Genomic DNA, 15,274 nt, shown 5'->3' with positions numbered 1-15,274 from the left:
TGTGAGGTACACTTAGGCTGCTAACTGCAAGGTCAGCAGTTCAAAATCACCACCTGCTCCAGGGGGGAAAGATGAGGCAGGCTTTCTAGGCCCATAAAGATTTACAGTATTGGAAGCCATCAAGGGCAGTTCTACTCCGTCCTTTGGGTCACTCTGAGTTAGAATCAACTCCACGGCCGTGTGTGTGTGTCTATAAAGTCTTAATGTGTATATCACTGTCTACACTTATTTCACAGCATACGGCTCTTCTTTGCTGACAGGGCACTTTATCTCTTCTGTTGAATGCAGTAACTTTTTTGAGGATTAAAAAACACCACCATCGAGGTCTCTTTCTTTAAACTGCCTTTAGCAGATTATCAATTCACATTTGTTGATAGTTTTCTAGCTTACGCTTCGAGCAATGAAAATATCATCCAGTGAAAAGCATATTCATATTTTATATAATCTTTATGTAATTCTTCACAACTCCACATTTATTTTTAGAAGATAAATGCTATGCTTGCAAGCAGTGATTTATATTGTAGATTGCTTTCCCCCAAGGAGGCGGGGCAGGGGGCTGTAAAGCATGTAATTTGGCATGTTCGGCCATGTTCTGTTGCTGCTGGAAGAGGGATGCTTTTCATTCTGCCACCCAGAGCTTGTGTGTGTGTTCATGGTGCTGTTGCCAGTGTTCACGGGTGGTGGGTAGAGAAACCTAGGAGATAATTCCAGTCTTAGGCCCACCCTGCTGGCCATGTGTACTTTTTTCTTTCCTTATGACCATTTCTCAGTGTATCTCAAATTAAGAGTGATCCCACTGGGGGCCCCGAATTCAACCGAAGAAGCTCCCCAAAGTCATTTATCATCTTAAGAATTTGGGGATGTGCTGCTCTCTTAGTTGGCATGCATTCAAAGAGCAAAGAAAGGACAAAATTTAAGGAAATAGTCTTGTTTGTGGGAAATCTTGATGATCCTGAAGGGCATCCGTATTGTAGTGGGCTCGTGGATGGTCCCTCTACCCAGAATAATCAAGCACGGTGAGTTAGGGATGGTTTCTTCTGAGGGGAAATCATCTCGTCTGAAAATGGTTTCTCCCTGAGTGCTCACGGTCCAGAGTTCAAAGCGTAAGTTCTCTGGGATTTTGATTTGTAGAAAAGTGCTCATTTCTCAAGATCTAGATAAATCGAGAGATTTAGTATTCTTGGATTTTTGTGTTCTTTCTGCTTCCTCTCTTAAAGTCATTCCCTATTCAATGGCTGTCTGGTTTTGTCCGCTACATTTTGTCATGTTCAGGGAGGGAAGACCTTGACTGTGAATCACATTTGTAGCCTGGCCAGGAATGAAATGACTGAGGTATCTGCTCTCCACACACCTCTGTCACGAGCACATTTTGGATGGCATCACAGACTTAGGGTGGGGTCTGAAACGGAGTGTCGTAGGTGCTTAATGGAGCCATCTTGGTCTTGGATGGAATCAGTAAGGCACAGTTGACCCTCCACATCTACAGATTCAACCTATTCCTAAATATCACACGTATTTGATGAATGTTGAAAGTGGTATTTACATTGTTTCCATTGTATTGGGCTTTATATCGACCGGTAATCTAGAGATGATTTAAAATATGTGATAGTTATATACAAATACTTGACCTTTTAAAGTGACTAGATCATCCGGGGATTTGGATGGCAGCAGGGGCCCTGGAGCTAATGACACACGAATGCACGCGCACACACGCACGCGCACACACGCACACTCTGCTTCTGATGGCTCGAGTGGGATTTTGCTGCTCTTGGTTGTTGTTTTTAAGCTCTAGGTCTTAAGAGGGCTTGTTTTCAGCATTTCTTCACTTTACTGTAAGTTCTTCTGTGACCTCTTTTCAAGTAAATGGAAATTTCCTCTTATTACCGGTTTACTGCGAGTTTTTTACGTGAGTGGATGCTGAATTTTATCACCTTTTCTCTCTGTTGAGGCAATCGGATGATTTTTCTCCTTAAGTCTGTAAACGATGTGAATTACTTAGATAAAACCAACCTTATATTCTTTTGATAAACTCAGCTTGTCCATCTGTTACCTTTTTGTGCATGCTAACTTAGTTTGGCAATATATAATTAGGGTTTATCTTTCATGTGTACTCGTGACTTAGAATACAGTCACTTCTCATTTAATTGACCTGAGGCAGTAGGCAAAAATAGAGGATGACCACATTACATCACAAAGCGGAGGATGACCACATCATTCCAGAACCAGCTCTCACTGTACCCAACGACCATGCCCCTTAGGACCATGGCGAACCCAAATTGCACATAACCTTAACCATCACAACCAGTGTTATTCTTGCCTCCACCTGGCTGCTGGTTGCTCCTGGGTATATGCTGTTAACGTGTACAACAGTCAGTAGATTTGTTTTTTTACTACTTTTATAAATGAAAAAAAAAGTCACTGAACGAGAAGTGTTATTCATGATTGTCCCTTTTTTTGGTAAATGTAGGTTTTAGCATTGAGTGAGCACATTAGGTGAGTGTAGAGTGGTCCTTTTTCTGTATTCTGAAACAATATATGGCAAATTTGAATTCCTTGCAAGTGTGGAAGAATTCACCAGTAAAACCAATCTGCGCCTGATGTTTCCTTTGTGGATATCTGTTATTGAGTGGATTTTAATAAACTATCTTCTAGGAATTTGTCCATTTTTGTGTAAACTTTAAAATTAATTGGCATAAGCAAATAATAGAATTTTTAATCTGTAGTTTTTCATTTTTCCAATTATTTATCTGGACTTTTTTTCTCTTTTAGTCTTGCCAGACAATTTTGTCTTTTTAGCTATATTCCACAAAATCTTTTCATCATCAGAGTACTATGTGTTTAAAGCTACTACTTTCCCATCATATATTCTGGGCACATGTCATATGCATATTGGCTCTTCAGAAATCAGACATGTAGACATTCAAAGGAAATTCTTCTTGTTCTTCACCCTGAATGTTTTATCGCGGCTTATCTAAGCAGTGTTTCCTGGTCACACACCACCCGGGGAGTTGTCTCTGAGCCCGCTGATGTGTTTTCAGGGCAGTGGTTGCACTTTGTCTATCACAGTGTCTACTCTGGGTAATATAGCAGAACAAAAACGCCTTACATTCGGAGGCACACCGTCACCTGGGTAAATGAGCATCTCTTACTGAGAAGCAAGAATGGCGGACAACCAGCGGGCCTTTCATTTCAGTGTGTGTGTGTGTGTGTGTGTGTGTGTGTGTGTGTGTGTGTGTGTGTGTCTTCTTCCATGTTCCTAATGTTCCCTGGTATTTTCATAGCGTCTAGTATATGTGTGTTGGGGAGAGAAGCTGTAGGGAAGGTGATTGTGGCGTTTGAATCTATCGAGACTTGCCAGTAAGCTGGCCTCTGCTTCATCTTACATAATCATTACAACAGACCTGTCGGGTAGGCATGTTGGTGGTCCTCGATCTACCAAGGAGGAAACTGAGTCGGAGAGGATTTATGTAAGGGGCCCAAAGCCCCGGTGCTAGGAAATGGTGGTGGTTGAGTTCAGCCCAGGATAGTCTGGTCTCAAGCCAGAGCTTCGTCTTTAGCTATGCTGCTTCTCCCCTCCTCCTCATCCTCCGAGAGCCTTCCCAGAAGCACAGTGTGCACGGTGTTGGTCTCCTGGCAGATGTCACGGTCATCCCTAGCTGGCCGCCGAGCTGCCGTTATCACACGTGGCACCCGGAGCCACTGTGCCGCCTGCGTCACAGCCACAGAGTTCTCCTGTAAGCATGTGTTTACTCGGTGCATTGGCAACAGAAAGCACAAAGGAAATGCAGAGAAAGCATCGTAACGGTTTGCATAACGTAAACCAAATGATATTAGCGTGGGTGAGCTTTCTGGAGGAAAGGCGCTATATAAATCCGACAAATGAAGCAATAACTGGGTCTTTCAATCCGTGGACTGAACAAGGCACGATCCGTAACCTCTTGAATGTAGGCATGCTTGCTCTTCAGAAGTCTTTTGCTCACCAAATGGTAGCTCCTGGCAGCAGGAACCCGAGTGGCAAACTGGGGGGAGTGGAAGAAGAGGGGGAGGAAGAAGTTTGTGGAAGCTGAGCCGTTCTGTCGTTGGAAAGGACTGCCCGCCTGGGTGAAGAAGAGACGGCCTGTCACAGTGGTTGTCTTCTGTATACAACACATTCTCAGATGCTTCAAAGGCTTGTGGAGAAAGGGGAAGGAGGGGGGTGTTCAAATGAAGGTCAGCGAGTCAAGTTCATGGAAGGCATTCTGAGGACAAGAACTGGAGTCACTGCTGATCGCGGCAAATGAACAGTGGGTCATCCCCAAGCCCTGAGAGAATCTTCCTTCCAGATACGCTGACCTCGGGCCTCATCCCGAAGGTCCCCTTTGCTATTCTGCTCCCCCAAACCACGCAGTGCTGAGCCATCCCGATGACAGGGCTCTCCACCGGGCGGCCCGCAGGCCTGTGAGCTTCAGGCCCCCTTAATGTTAGGCGTGGTGGAGGAGGTGGAGGGTGCCGGCTGGCCCCAGCTGCAAGGACCTTTTCCTGAAGAGGCCATCACAGGCCCACTCTGGCTGCAGTCAGAAAGGCGAGATGAACAGCGAGCGGAAGTGGGTGATGGGCCTGTCAGCTGCGGAGGCTCGAGTTACAGAACTAAGTGGTACAGGCCACCTCCGAGCTGAGTTAGGAAGGTCACCTTTGACAGTGGTGGAGAGAAAATGGAGGAGGATGTGTGCCTTGCTACTGTTCCAAGTACTTTATAAAATGTAACTCCTTCCAGAAAAATCCTCTCTGCCCAGCGCTCCAGACTTGTCTGCAGGCTTGCAGCCTGCTTACAGAGCCCTGGTAACGCTGTGGGTTAGGTCAGCGTTTCAACCCCCCACCCCACCCCACTCCCCGGGTGCCGTGAGGGAGAAATAGGAGGCCGCCTGCTCATGAAGATCGCGTCTCAGAAATCCTGCATAGGATCTAGATGAGTCAGAGTTGACTGAATGGCAGTAGAAGAGAAATAAAAACCATGTTTTAAATGCCAATCTAGTCTTGTTTCAAATGTACAAGGGTCTTCTTCAAAGACCATTGGAAGATTACCTTCAATAACAGCAACCTTGAACTTGGCATTCATGATGAGCTTACACCGTCATATGAGACTCTCAACCTAAGGAAGCTCCGATAGTTTGTAAAGCTTCTTTAAGATGTTGACGGGGCAGATTCTGATACTTTGTTGTCCAGTATAAAACAATAAGTATCTGTTGTGGATTCGAATACATGACAGCCACTATAATGTCTTGATAATTTAGAAGAGTCTTTATTCTAACTGGACCGCCAGAATCTAAAATCGATTCTTTGATTGCAGTCACGAGTCCAAATTTCAGTCCATCTTTAAGGCCAACAAACTCATTTATCATCTGTCTAGGGTGCAAGCAAGCATGAACAGAAGCATAAAGCAAAATCAGTGGATTAATTGTAACTTCAAGAAGAGTAAGCATGCATTATAAGGTACATTTCTTGTCATAAAAGAAGCAATACCAAAATTGATGATAACATCCTGGTCACCATAACAGAATTATATTGTCACATCCTGGCTATCGTGACCAGATTAACTACACCATTCGCATTGCAACATCCAGGGGAAGGAACAATATTGAATCCGAACAAATGATATTTTGAAGAATAATCCAAACTAATTGTGTCCAGAACCTGAGAACATGGGAGTACATTCTAAAACTAATCACGAGCAGAGACATTCCCATCAGGGGATGGAGAACAGGCAGATCAACTAGCTGCCACCTTTCTGAGATGGGTGGGAGGAACTAGCAAGTTACTCAGCAGCTCACAAAAATGGAGCTTCCTTTGCTAGTCTGCCTCATATGTGCAAAATTGTTCAGTTATATAATGATCTTAAGGTGCTGCTTTGGGTAATGACACCACAGAACATGCCACCACCCCACCTGATTTGAGACAGTATTTTATCTGCACACAACATCTCTTCAGTTGAAGATTTTCAATCTTGATGTTCTAGAGATCTGTTGGCCACCTGTTGGCACAGATTGATTCAAATCAAGTTAAAATGGCTTGATTAGAACCACTAAGAGGATCCGAGCTAAAAGGAGAGAGTAAGCTGGTGGTGGTAAGCGCTGTTGCTGACTGTACTGAAACTCACTGGAATGAGTTGTTCGAGAGCCATGGTTCTTCTGGGCTCCTGTTTCCTACCTGAGGCACCGTGTCCGCACATGCTTTGCTTTATACACATACTTTCGGGCACTCGAATCCTTCCTGAATTCAGACCTTAGTCTTTGAGAGTCGCTCATCTTGAACCTCCACACCCACTGCTCTCGTCTCTACTGAGAATTACAGTCTTGATCTGCAGAAGATCGCGGCTGGGGCAGAAACCGCGCCTTAGAGACATGGTTCATTTCCTCTTTCCAGTATGATTCGGAAGAACACACCGTGTTCTGGTGTTACCTAGATCGCCGCAGTCATTCCGTTTGAGGGGTGTCCCCTGAGCCTTTCTCTTCTGCCTGTCCAACAGGGAAAGGGCCGTTGGACTGTCTGACAGCTGAAAGACATGAGTGACACTCAAGTGATTGACCGGCAAGCTTTCCTTGGCACGCTATAAAAATAATGCACAGCCATTATTTAACTGAAAGTGTACAAAAAGGAGAAAATCATCTAAAATCGGAACCACTCAACGATAAGCAGGTTAACATTTAGGCATAAATCTTGTCAGCATTTGTATGCTGCTTTTAACTATTTTTCTTTTTTGCCCCAAATTAATGTTCTATATGCTCTTAGGCAGCCTGCCCTGTTTTTCACAGATGGAAAATTCCTTATATATTCGTATATGAGGAGGCTTCAAAAAGTTTGTGGAAAAGTTCCGCGTCTTTGTTTTTGTTCTTTAACTTTTTATTGTGAGTCGGATGAAGGTTTACAGAGTGGTTTACACACGTTCCCACTATTTGAAGCCTCCGGGTGTCACATCGGGTTGACCGATTGTTGTCCACTATGTGGCTGTCTCACAACGCGCCTCACCAGGTTTCCTCGTCACACATTTGAGTTGATTGCCACTGCGATAGACCGCTCTCACCACATCCAGGATGTAAGGGTGTTTAATGGGCCACGCACTGAATGATATCACATTATCCAGCCGGGCGGGGGGGTGGGGGTGGGGTGGGATTTACTTTGCACTTAACTGATCATTAATGACGTTATACTTGATGTTTCTTGGTTTATGACCATTGATACTCTTTTAGTGACTTTCCTACTTATGCCTCTTACCTAATTTTTCCTATTGGGATGATAATTTTTACTTATCAGGTAGGAGCTCTTTACTTCAGCAGTGCTACTTATGTACGTGGCTGTATTTGTTAGCTTAAATTTTTTTTTAATTAATGGTTAGAGGGTGTTTCTCTAGCTTATGGGTTTTCTTTTGGTTTTGTTGGTTTTACATTGAAATATTTAATGTCTAGTCATAAAAAGGGATGGAGTCCTGATACGTGCCTCAACGTGGGCAAGCCTTGGAAACATTACGCTCAATAAAAGGAGACACCCAAACGCACCCACGAGCACATCATCTGATTCCATTTGTAAGTCCGCAAGTGGTAGATCCATGACCGGGGTGTGTTCCCAGGGGACCCTGTGTACAACAGAGGAAATGCTGCCTGGCCCTGCCACAGCCTCACAGTCACTGCTGTGTGTGATCCTATTGCTGCAGCCGTGGACAGCGTCACCAGGACTTCTCCGGGGACTGGAATAGTATGTCCCAAACCTGGTCATCGTCGAGTGGCCAGGCATCCGTTGCATGTGAACAGTAGTGGACAGAAATAGGAGAGTGGGTCCTTTGCAGGTGGCCGAGCAATTCAGAGACAGCGTGGTACCGTGAGCAGTTCTCCATGTGCTGAGGTGGGATTTCCACGTTTATGTGGCAAGTTAACCGTCTTGATGAGTGCGGTTGCTCTGCCAGGGCTTGCTCAGCCTTTCCTGCACGTCCCTCGCCATTGTGGACGTTGCAGTATAGATTTACTTACGCCAGCACTAGTTTTATGTGTACATTTCTCATTCATAAGATACATTATTTGGACTTGCAGTAGAAAATAGAGGGTCTACCACTTTCTTCCCACCGATTTGAAAGACAAGCCTTGCATTGAATTCTGGAATATTCTTACCGGGTTTTAACTTTTGATTCAATTCCTTGGATCTTTCTATCTTTCGTTTCCTCTACTACGGTTTCAGGTATTTATCAATGTGCCGGTATCTCGCTAGAAGGGCATAATTCCTTTCTGAAATCAATCTCTTAGGTAGAGTTTAGAGTCATTTGGTCAAACTGGTTGGAACCACATTACTTTTCTAGAGGACTCTGCAGAACATCAACAACTCCCAAGTTCTAAATATTTGCAACGTGTGAGTTTTCTCTTTTCAATTTTCTTCCTATTCCGCACAGAACAGTTTCAAGACTTGATTCTTACACGGCCTACACATGTCTTGCTTAATTCCCAAGGATTTTGGTTTTGATTGCTATTGCAAATGGGCTTTCTTTCTTTTTCACTATGTTCTTCTACCTGATTATACGTTGTGACCTTTAAGCTCCCTCTGTGTACAGCTGAGAATGAGCGAGCATTTTGCTGGTTCTGCTTTGAGAGGAATTGTCCAGCTAGAACCAGATACTTAAGCTTCGTATATAAATGGGCAGTGCATGAAGGAAGTGTGTGTGCAGTGTGAGGGACCGCTCTGTTCCCTCGATTGCTTTCCCCCGCTCTTTTATGAGGATTGAAATGTGATACACAATTAGGGGACAGGAACAAAATATCCATAAATAAGCATTAATAACTACTTTAGAATTTTGGGGGGGGTGGATTACTTTATAATTTCATTCATCTGAATTTCTAGTCCCGACTGGTAAGTCACAGTAGCTATTCATTCCGTGCCTATTTAACCATGTGTCATTTCTTTCTTACAGATTTCAGCGACAACTGTCTGAACCTTGCCACGCCTTCCCTCCTCAGTCAGGAGGGCCTGGAGACAACCGCCCCACTTACCACCGGCAAATGTCAGAGCCTATTGTCCCTGCAGCTCCCCCACCCCCTCAAGGATTCAAACAAGAATACCATGACCCGCTCTATGAACACGGGGTCCCTGGCATGCCAGGTCCCCCAGCACACGGGTTCCAGTCTCCGATGGGAATCAAGCAGGAGCCCCGGGATTACTGTGTTGATTCAGGTTAGCTTCAAACCAAGGCATCCAGTCCTGCACGCGCCCATTCATCTGTGCGGCCCCTGTCTTCTCTGCGCAGGGCTGTGGGGAAGAGTCTTACGGGAATTTCTCTCAAGGAACTTAGAATCTAGTATGCATTAGTGGGAAAGCACCGCAGAAGAGCCATGCACGTGGTCGGGGGTGCGGTAGGCATTCAGAGAGGGGGTGGGAGGGGCTTATGAAGTACACGTCAGAGGCCAGGCCCAGAGAGTATTGGGGTCTAAACTTGGGGGTAAGTACCCTTTTTAAGAGCTAGTAACATCAGGGCCACTGAACATGGAGGTGCGTATCATTTGTGCACTTGAGTCCTATTCCAAGTTTGGTAGCTTTCTTTTGAGTATTTACAGTGCCTGGGGTGGGAAACTCTTTAATATTTAGGTTAATTTGCTCTCACTTTGGAACAATTGAACGGACCTCTAACCCTACTCATGACAAAGTCTTCTTGGCGGCATGTGGAGCTTTTAAACCATTGAAAATACCTGCACCAAAAAAGGCCAAATACGATTTGAATGCACCTGCTCCACCTGACCTGCACATTTGACTTAGAGACGCATGCAGGAACGAATCTCATTCATAACCTGGCAGTCCCTACAGCGAACCTTGACACTGTTTCAGCTGTAAGGAGAGAGGCCGCATGTAAGCTGCGAGAATTTCCTGGCTGTCTGGGGTACGAGTGGCCCCATAGGAGAGCCTGCTCCTGTGGTTCCTTGATGGACTATCTGTTCTGTTGCCATCTTGCTGACTGAGAAAAGACCTACATCCATCAGCAGTCGAAGTCGAACATGTTAGAGCGCCTACTGTTAGGTTATGGGGCCCCCTCTTGTCTGGGAACACAGTGAAGCACATCACCCGCTTACTGTCTACATATCTTATAGACCAGACTTAGTCAGTGAAATATTAGCGAAGGGAAAGGACGATTGGAACTTTGCAGTTTGCACACTTGGAAACTCCTCTTTGTTTTTCTTCTTTTCGGAAATCAACTCCCCCCACTCCCCACCCCGACCTGAGTTGGGAATATGAGGGTGGTGGGTAAGTTTCCAGTCTTCCCCTGTGTGTAGTTCGTTCCCTTAAAGATCCTGGGCAGAGGCGAGGCAGATAGGTATTTTAAATGGCTTTTATAAATGGAATGGGTTGTAGAATCTGCTTTTGACCTCTGAGCTGACACGCAGAGAAATAGGTGTAGGGAAGGAAGGCTCTGGGGACAAACAGAAGAAGGGAGACATTGTGTGCTTGACAGCAGAAATATGACCAAGGGCCTGGAACTGCCAGCTTGTAAGCCTCCGCCCTGGCATTCATTCTCCGGCTTTGGTGTATTCTCCTCTGGAGCATGCCTGTCTGGCAGTGTTTTTCTCATCTTCAATTCCCTTTTCCCATGAGCTTTTTTGGAGGTTCCTCATAGATCTACAACTGATCTGAGTGGCCTCCCTGTGGGGGAAAACCAAACACCCTGCCATCAAGTCACTGCTGACTCTTAACAACCCGCTGTGGGTCTCCTAGGCTGGACCTGTTACGGGAGAAGCAAGTCTAGTCTTTCTCCCGCAGAGCTGCTGCTGGTTTTGAACTGCCAACCTCTTTGATCTCTCTGGCCTAAAAATACCACGAGCCTCCAGGAGCAGGACTGGATGCGACCATTGGGGGGCAAATTGGAGAAAATCTAGAGCAGGCGTCTTCTGCAGCCCACTCCCAAAGCTGTTGAGTCAGTACAGGCAGGAGACCAAACAGTCTTTGGGAAGACAGTTTCTTTTCTACCATTAATTCATTTTTTACCAGATTTGAGAGCGTTTTCCTTCCCCTGGCCCCTGATCTAGAGAGCTTTGATTTTGAGATGTCCTCTTTGCCTGTGGGGTAATCTTTCTTCTCGGATAGTGCTATAAAGACAGGCTCGTGGGGCACGAGGCAGCACTGGGCCTTCACTATGGCACTCGGGTTAAGCTGTGTACTTACTCTGCCCCAGAACTGTTGACAATGGTGTGTGTCTGTGTGTTTCCCTTCCAGAAGTACCCAACTGCCAGGCGTCCTACATGAGAGGGGGCTATTTCTCCAGCAGCCATGAGGGTAAGAAATGTCTTTTGTTTGGGTGTTTTATTATTATTTTAATAACACTCAAAGAAGCTTCAAACTGCCCCATTTCCAGGCTTACATTTGAAGTCATAAATTCCTAGCTAGTGAATATGAGAGCTAATTCATCTTTATCTCATTTTATACCAAAGGTTTCAGGCATGGAGGCCTCCTATTATTTTGAATATTTATGACACTGACTTTCCAGAGTTCATGGGATAAATTTGGAGAAAAAAATCTGATTTCTCTGTTTTTACACACGAAAGTTACCTGGCAGTATGAGGGCTTGTAAAACACATGGGAAAATTCCATTATCTTTTCATTTCATTTTTCACAACCTTTCTGTGGCCTCTGTGTATGTTACGATCTGCCTAAGTTAGAACTTGGGGATTATGTCAGTGACGGTGGCTTTCTATGGATCCAAGGATGTCTCCGAAATGAGTTTTCCTTTTTTTTTAACATGATTAATTTTTTCTTTTTCTTTTTTTAACTTTTTCAAGGATGTTTCAGAAATGAGGTTTTTAAAACTGATTTATTTTCTTTTTTCTTTTAACTTTCTTGGGAAGTAGTTGAGGGGGTACAGAGCAAATCACAATTTTACATTCAATAATTCATACATATTCTGCCTCAACTCATCTTTTGCAATAACCCTCAGTGAGTGTACCATCTCTTATTCTACTAACTCCCTCAAAAAAAAAAAAACACGAGCTTTTCGATGTGTTTCTCCTTAGTACTTAGTTTGGATGCTTGGTTGAGTACTCCCTTGCACTTATTACTGTTTGAGAAATGATTGTTACTTTTTAAATGGGAGAGCAATCTGAGGTGTTCCTATGGTGAGCTAGGGCCGCCAGGGTGCGAGTCATGAGACCCTGTGAAACCAAAGTCAAACTCGCTTCTATTGCGTGATGCCCACTCATAGTGACCCTGTAAGACAGGATAGAACTTCCCCTGTGAAGACTTCCCCTTCCAAGACTACAACTCTTATAGGGAGTGACAGCCCCATCTTTCCCCTGAGGAGTGGCTGGTGGTTTCAAACTGCTGACCTTAGGGTTAGCAGCCCAACTTGTTACCAGGGCTCCTTGATAACGCTCTGTAGAAGTACCGTACATTATATTCAAAACTTTGTAGATGGATACAACTCTGTAGAAATGTTTAATTGGAGAATGTTGTTTAATTATAGAAATGTTGATTAATTGGGGACTCCCAAAGGGTTTTTTTTTTCTGTTTTGTCTAGTCATTATTGTTGGATTTTTGTTGTTGTGTTTGCTTCCTGTTTGTGTTTTTGATGATTTTTGATATATGAAGTCCACACTAGGTAGGTCTGTAGGGATCGTAACTAGATATTACCTAGCGGCATGACAGGGGAGGATGGAGGAAATGGAGAGCTAATAACAATGAGAAGAACGTGTTCTGAAATTAATTATGGTGATTGCACATATCTCCTTAATATGACTGAATGATTAAATTGTATGATGTGTGAAGTAGACGCCAATAAAATAGTTTTTAAAGTCAGTGTCACAAAGCAAAATGTGTATGAATTGGTGAATGAAAAACCAATTTGCTCTGTACACTTTCACTCAAAGACAATTAATTAGTTAATTAAATTTTCTCCAAGAAGAAACATTTTTTTAAAAAGGCCATTTTCCCACAAGCTTGGCTCATCACGTGTCCTGACGGTTATTCGTGTGTGGCGATGATGGTTCTATGTCAGGGTTTTATAGTTTCGTGTCCAGGCCCTTTGGGACCAACTAATTCAGTGAGTCTCAGGGAAATCGTACTGTCGTGAGAAGGCACCGTGACTCTGCCTTTTTTAGCACTGCCCTCCTTGGTGCGGCAGAAGTAATTTAGAATAAATAGTCTCAAAGCATCAATGTTGTACAGGATGTATGACTTCAAGCAAGTAGTCAGGACTAGAATCCCCTTTGGTTTAGGAGCTTTCTTTTGAGTGTTTTTTTGTATATGGTATAAACTTATTATCATAGCTTATTATCACAAATACTGGTTGCTCAGAATTTAGAAAATGCAAGTGTAGATAAACAGAAGGGAAAACGTTCAACCTCGCTGTCGAGAATTAATCTTAACGCTTTGCTATCTGTCAAGGGGTTTCAAAAATTGTATGGAAAAACATCATCTTTTAGTAACATGTTTTCTACAAACCTGTTACAAAGCCCTCTCCTTAGGGTCTTTGCTGTGCCTTCTGTGAGCTAATTAATCCTTCGCAGCCTTAAGTGGACTTTCTGCTTATTCCCAGGTGTCATGAGGAAACTGAGGCTCAGGTGTAAAAGGCTTGTCAAGGTCACACAGCTGGGGAGATAGAACTACGCCCTGTGGGCTCTAGGGCCCAACGCTCTTCCTGTGCCTGCACGTTTTACAGCCAGTGACACTGTATAGCCCCCCACGTCCCTCTATAGTACCTCTCTAGTGGCTGTAACAATACTTGTTGCATGAGTAAGCAGGTATTTCCAGATTACTCCCAAAATAAACCAAGCCGAGGCGAACATCCAGCTAGCTAAATTTCCCACACTCCCTTGATGAATTCTTGAGGACAAATTCCTGAAGGTGACATTCTGGGTGTCGGAGGGCTTTTGCTGCACCAGTTTTGGGGAGGGGGTATGCATACATGGCTGGGGCTGTCTTAGGTTTGAGTGCCTATTGCTGATTTTTAGAATGAAGACTTTCTTAAAAGTGAAAAAAGGAAGTCTTGTGTGAGGGCAGGATTGGCCAGAGTGGGAAGGAGAAGTTGCTGACTAGCTGCTTCTTAAAAGGAATGACAAAAGCAAGTGGATTGACTCAGCTCCTGACGAGAAAGGAATGAAATGGAGGCACGAAAGGCCTAAAGAGATGAGGGCAAGACTTCAGAGAACAGAATCTCAAGGTTCCCCTTCTGAACACCCAAAGAGGGAAGTCGTTGACTTTGGGGTTGTTGCTGGTTTCCTGAAAGAACACTTTCCCTGGAAGGTGTGTCATATGAAACCTGTTGTCAGGTCAGTTCCAACACTTAGAGACCCTTGCAGTGATTTCCAAGGTTTTAAAACTTTAAGCTTTTTAATGGTATGTAATTCACATATCATAGAATTCAATCCTATTAAGAAGAGTTGAAGAGTCATCGCCATCATCGATTTTAGAATATTTTCTTCTTTCTTTTAGTTACTGTTGTTGTTGGCTCCCCATTTCCCCCTAAGGGTTATAAATCTTTACGGGAGTCAGTAGTCTCCTCTTTTTCCCTCACAGCAACTGGTTGGTTTGAACCGCTAGCCTTGTGGTTAGGATTCACACAGCACCAACAGCGCTCCTTTCTAGCCTTTATACATCTCTCCATAAGCATCTAGAGTGACAATTTCAAAAAACAGCAGCAGCTTCACCTGGCACTTGTTAGAAATGCAGATGTTCAGGAACCACGTCAGGCCACCAGGCCCACGGCCATAAGTGGATTCCAATTCATGGCTACTGGACGGGACAGAATGGCCTTGGGTTTCTGAGGCCGCAGATGGTAATGGAAGTAGACTGCCTCGTCTTTCGCCCACGGAGTGCCTGGCAGGCTCGAACTGCTGGCAGAGCAGCTTAATGCACCGCTCTGCCGGATCTCCTCCCTCAAACCTGTAGAATCAAAAATGCCAGGTGTGGAGCCCAGCAATATCCAAGAGATTCTTGCACAGTCAAGTAATGATTCTCAACTTTGGCTGCACATTCAAATCAGCTGGGGAACTTTGGGGAAAAGAGGGGGGGGGAAATCCTGATGTACAGACTTCGCTCCAGAGCAATTCACTCAGACTCTGAGGTCGGACCTTCAGCTTCAGTATCTTGTCAGAGCTCCCCAGGTGACTCCAGTGTCAGAGCTCCCCAGGTGACTCCAGTGTCAGAGCTCCCCAGGTGACTCCAGTGTCAGAGCTCCCCAGGTGACTCCAGTGTCAGAGCTCCCCAGGTGATTCCAGTGTCAGAGCTCCCCAGGTGACTCCAGTGTGCAACTAAGATTGAGAGCCACTGCATTCCAGAGTTG

The 15,274-nt window shown here is 44.6% G+C and overlaps 1 protein-coding gene across 1 annotated transcript in view; it reads left to right on the top strand.

The window, feature by feature from the left end:
• Nucleotides 1-15,274, top strand: part of ETV5 (ETS variant transcription factor 5) — a 65,578-nt gene that overhangs the window by 32,723 nt on the left and 17,581 nt on the right. Inside the window, exons 8-9 of the mRNA XM_075556177.1 lie at nt 8,927-9,186; nt 11,215-11,274. Coding sequence (XP_075412292.1) covers nt 8,927-9,186; nt 11,215-11,274 — 320 coding nt within the window. The remainder of the gene's footprint in view (nt 1-8,926; nt 9,187-11,214; nt 11,275-15,274) is intronic.

This window comes from Tenrec ecaudatus, chromosome 8, assembly GCF_050624435.1.
Source record: "Tenrec ecaudatus isolate mTenEca1 chromosome 8, mTenEca1.hap1, whole genome shotgun sequence".
NCBI classification, from domain to species: Eukaryota; Metazoa; Chordata; class Mammalia; order Afrosoricida; family Tenrecidae; genus Tenrec; species Tenrec ecaudatus.
This window is presented reverse-complemented; position numbering and strand designations above follow the sequence as displayed.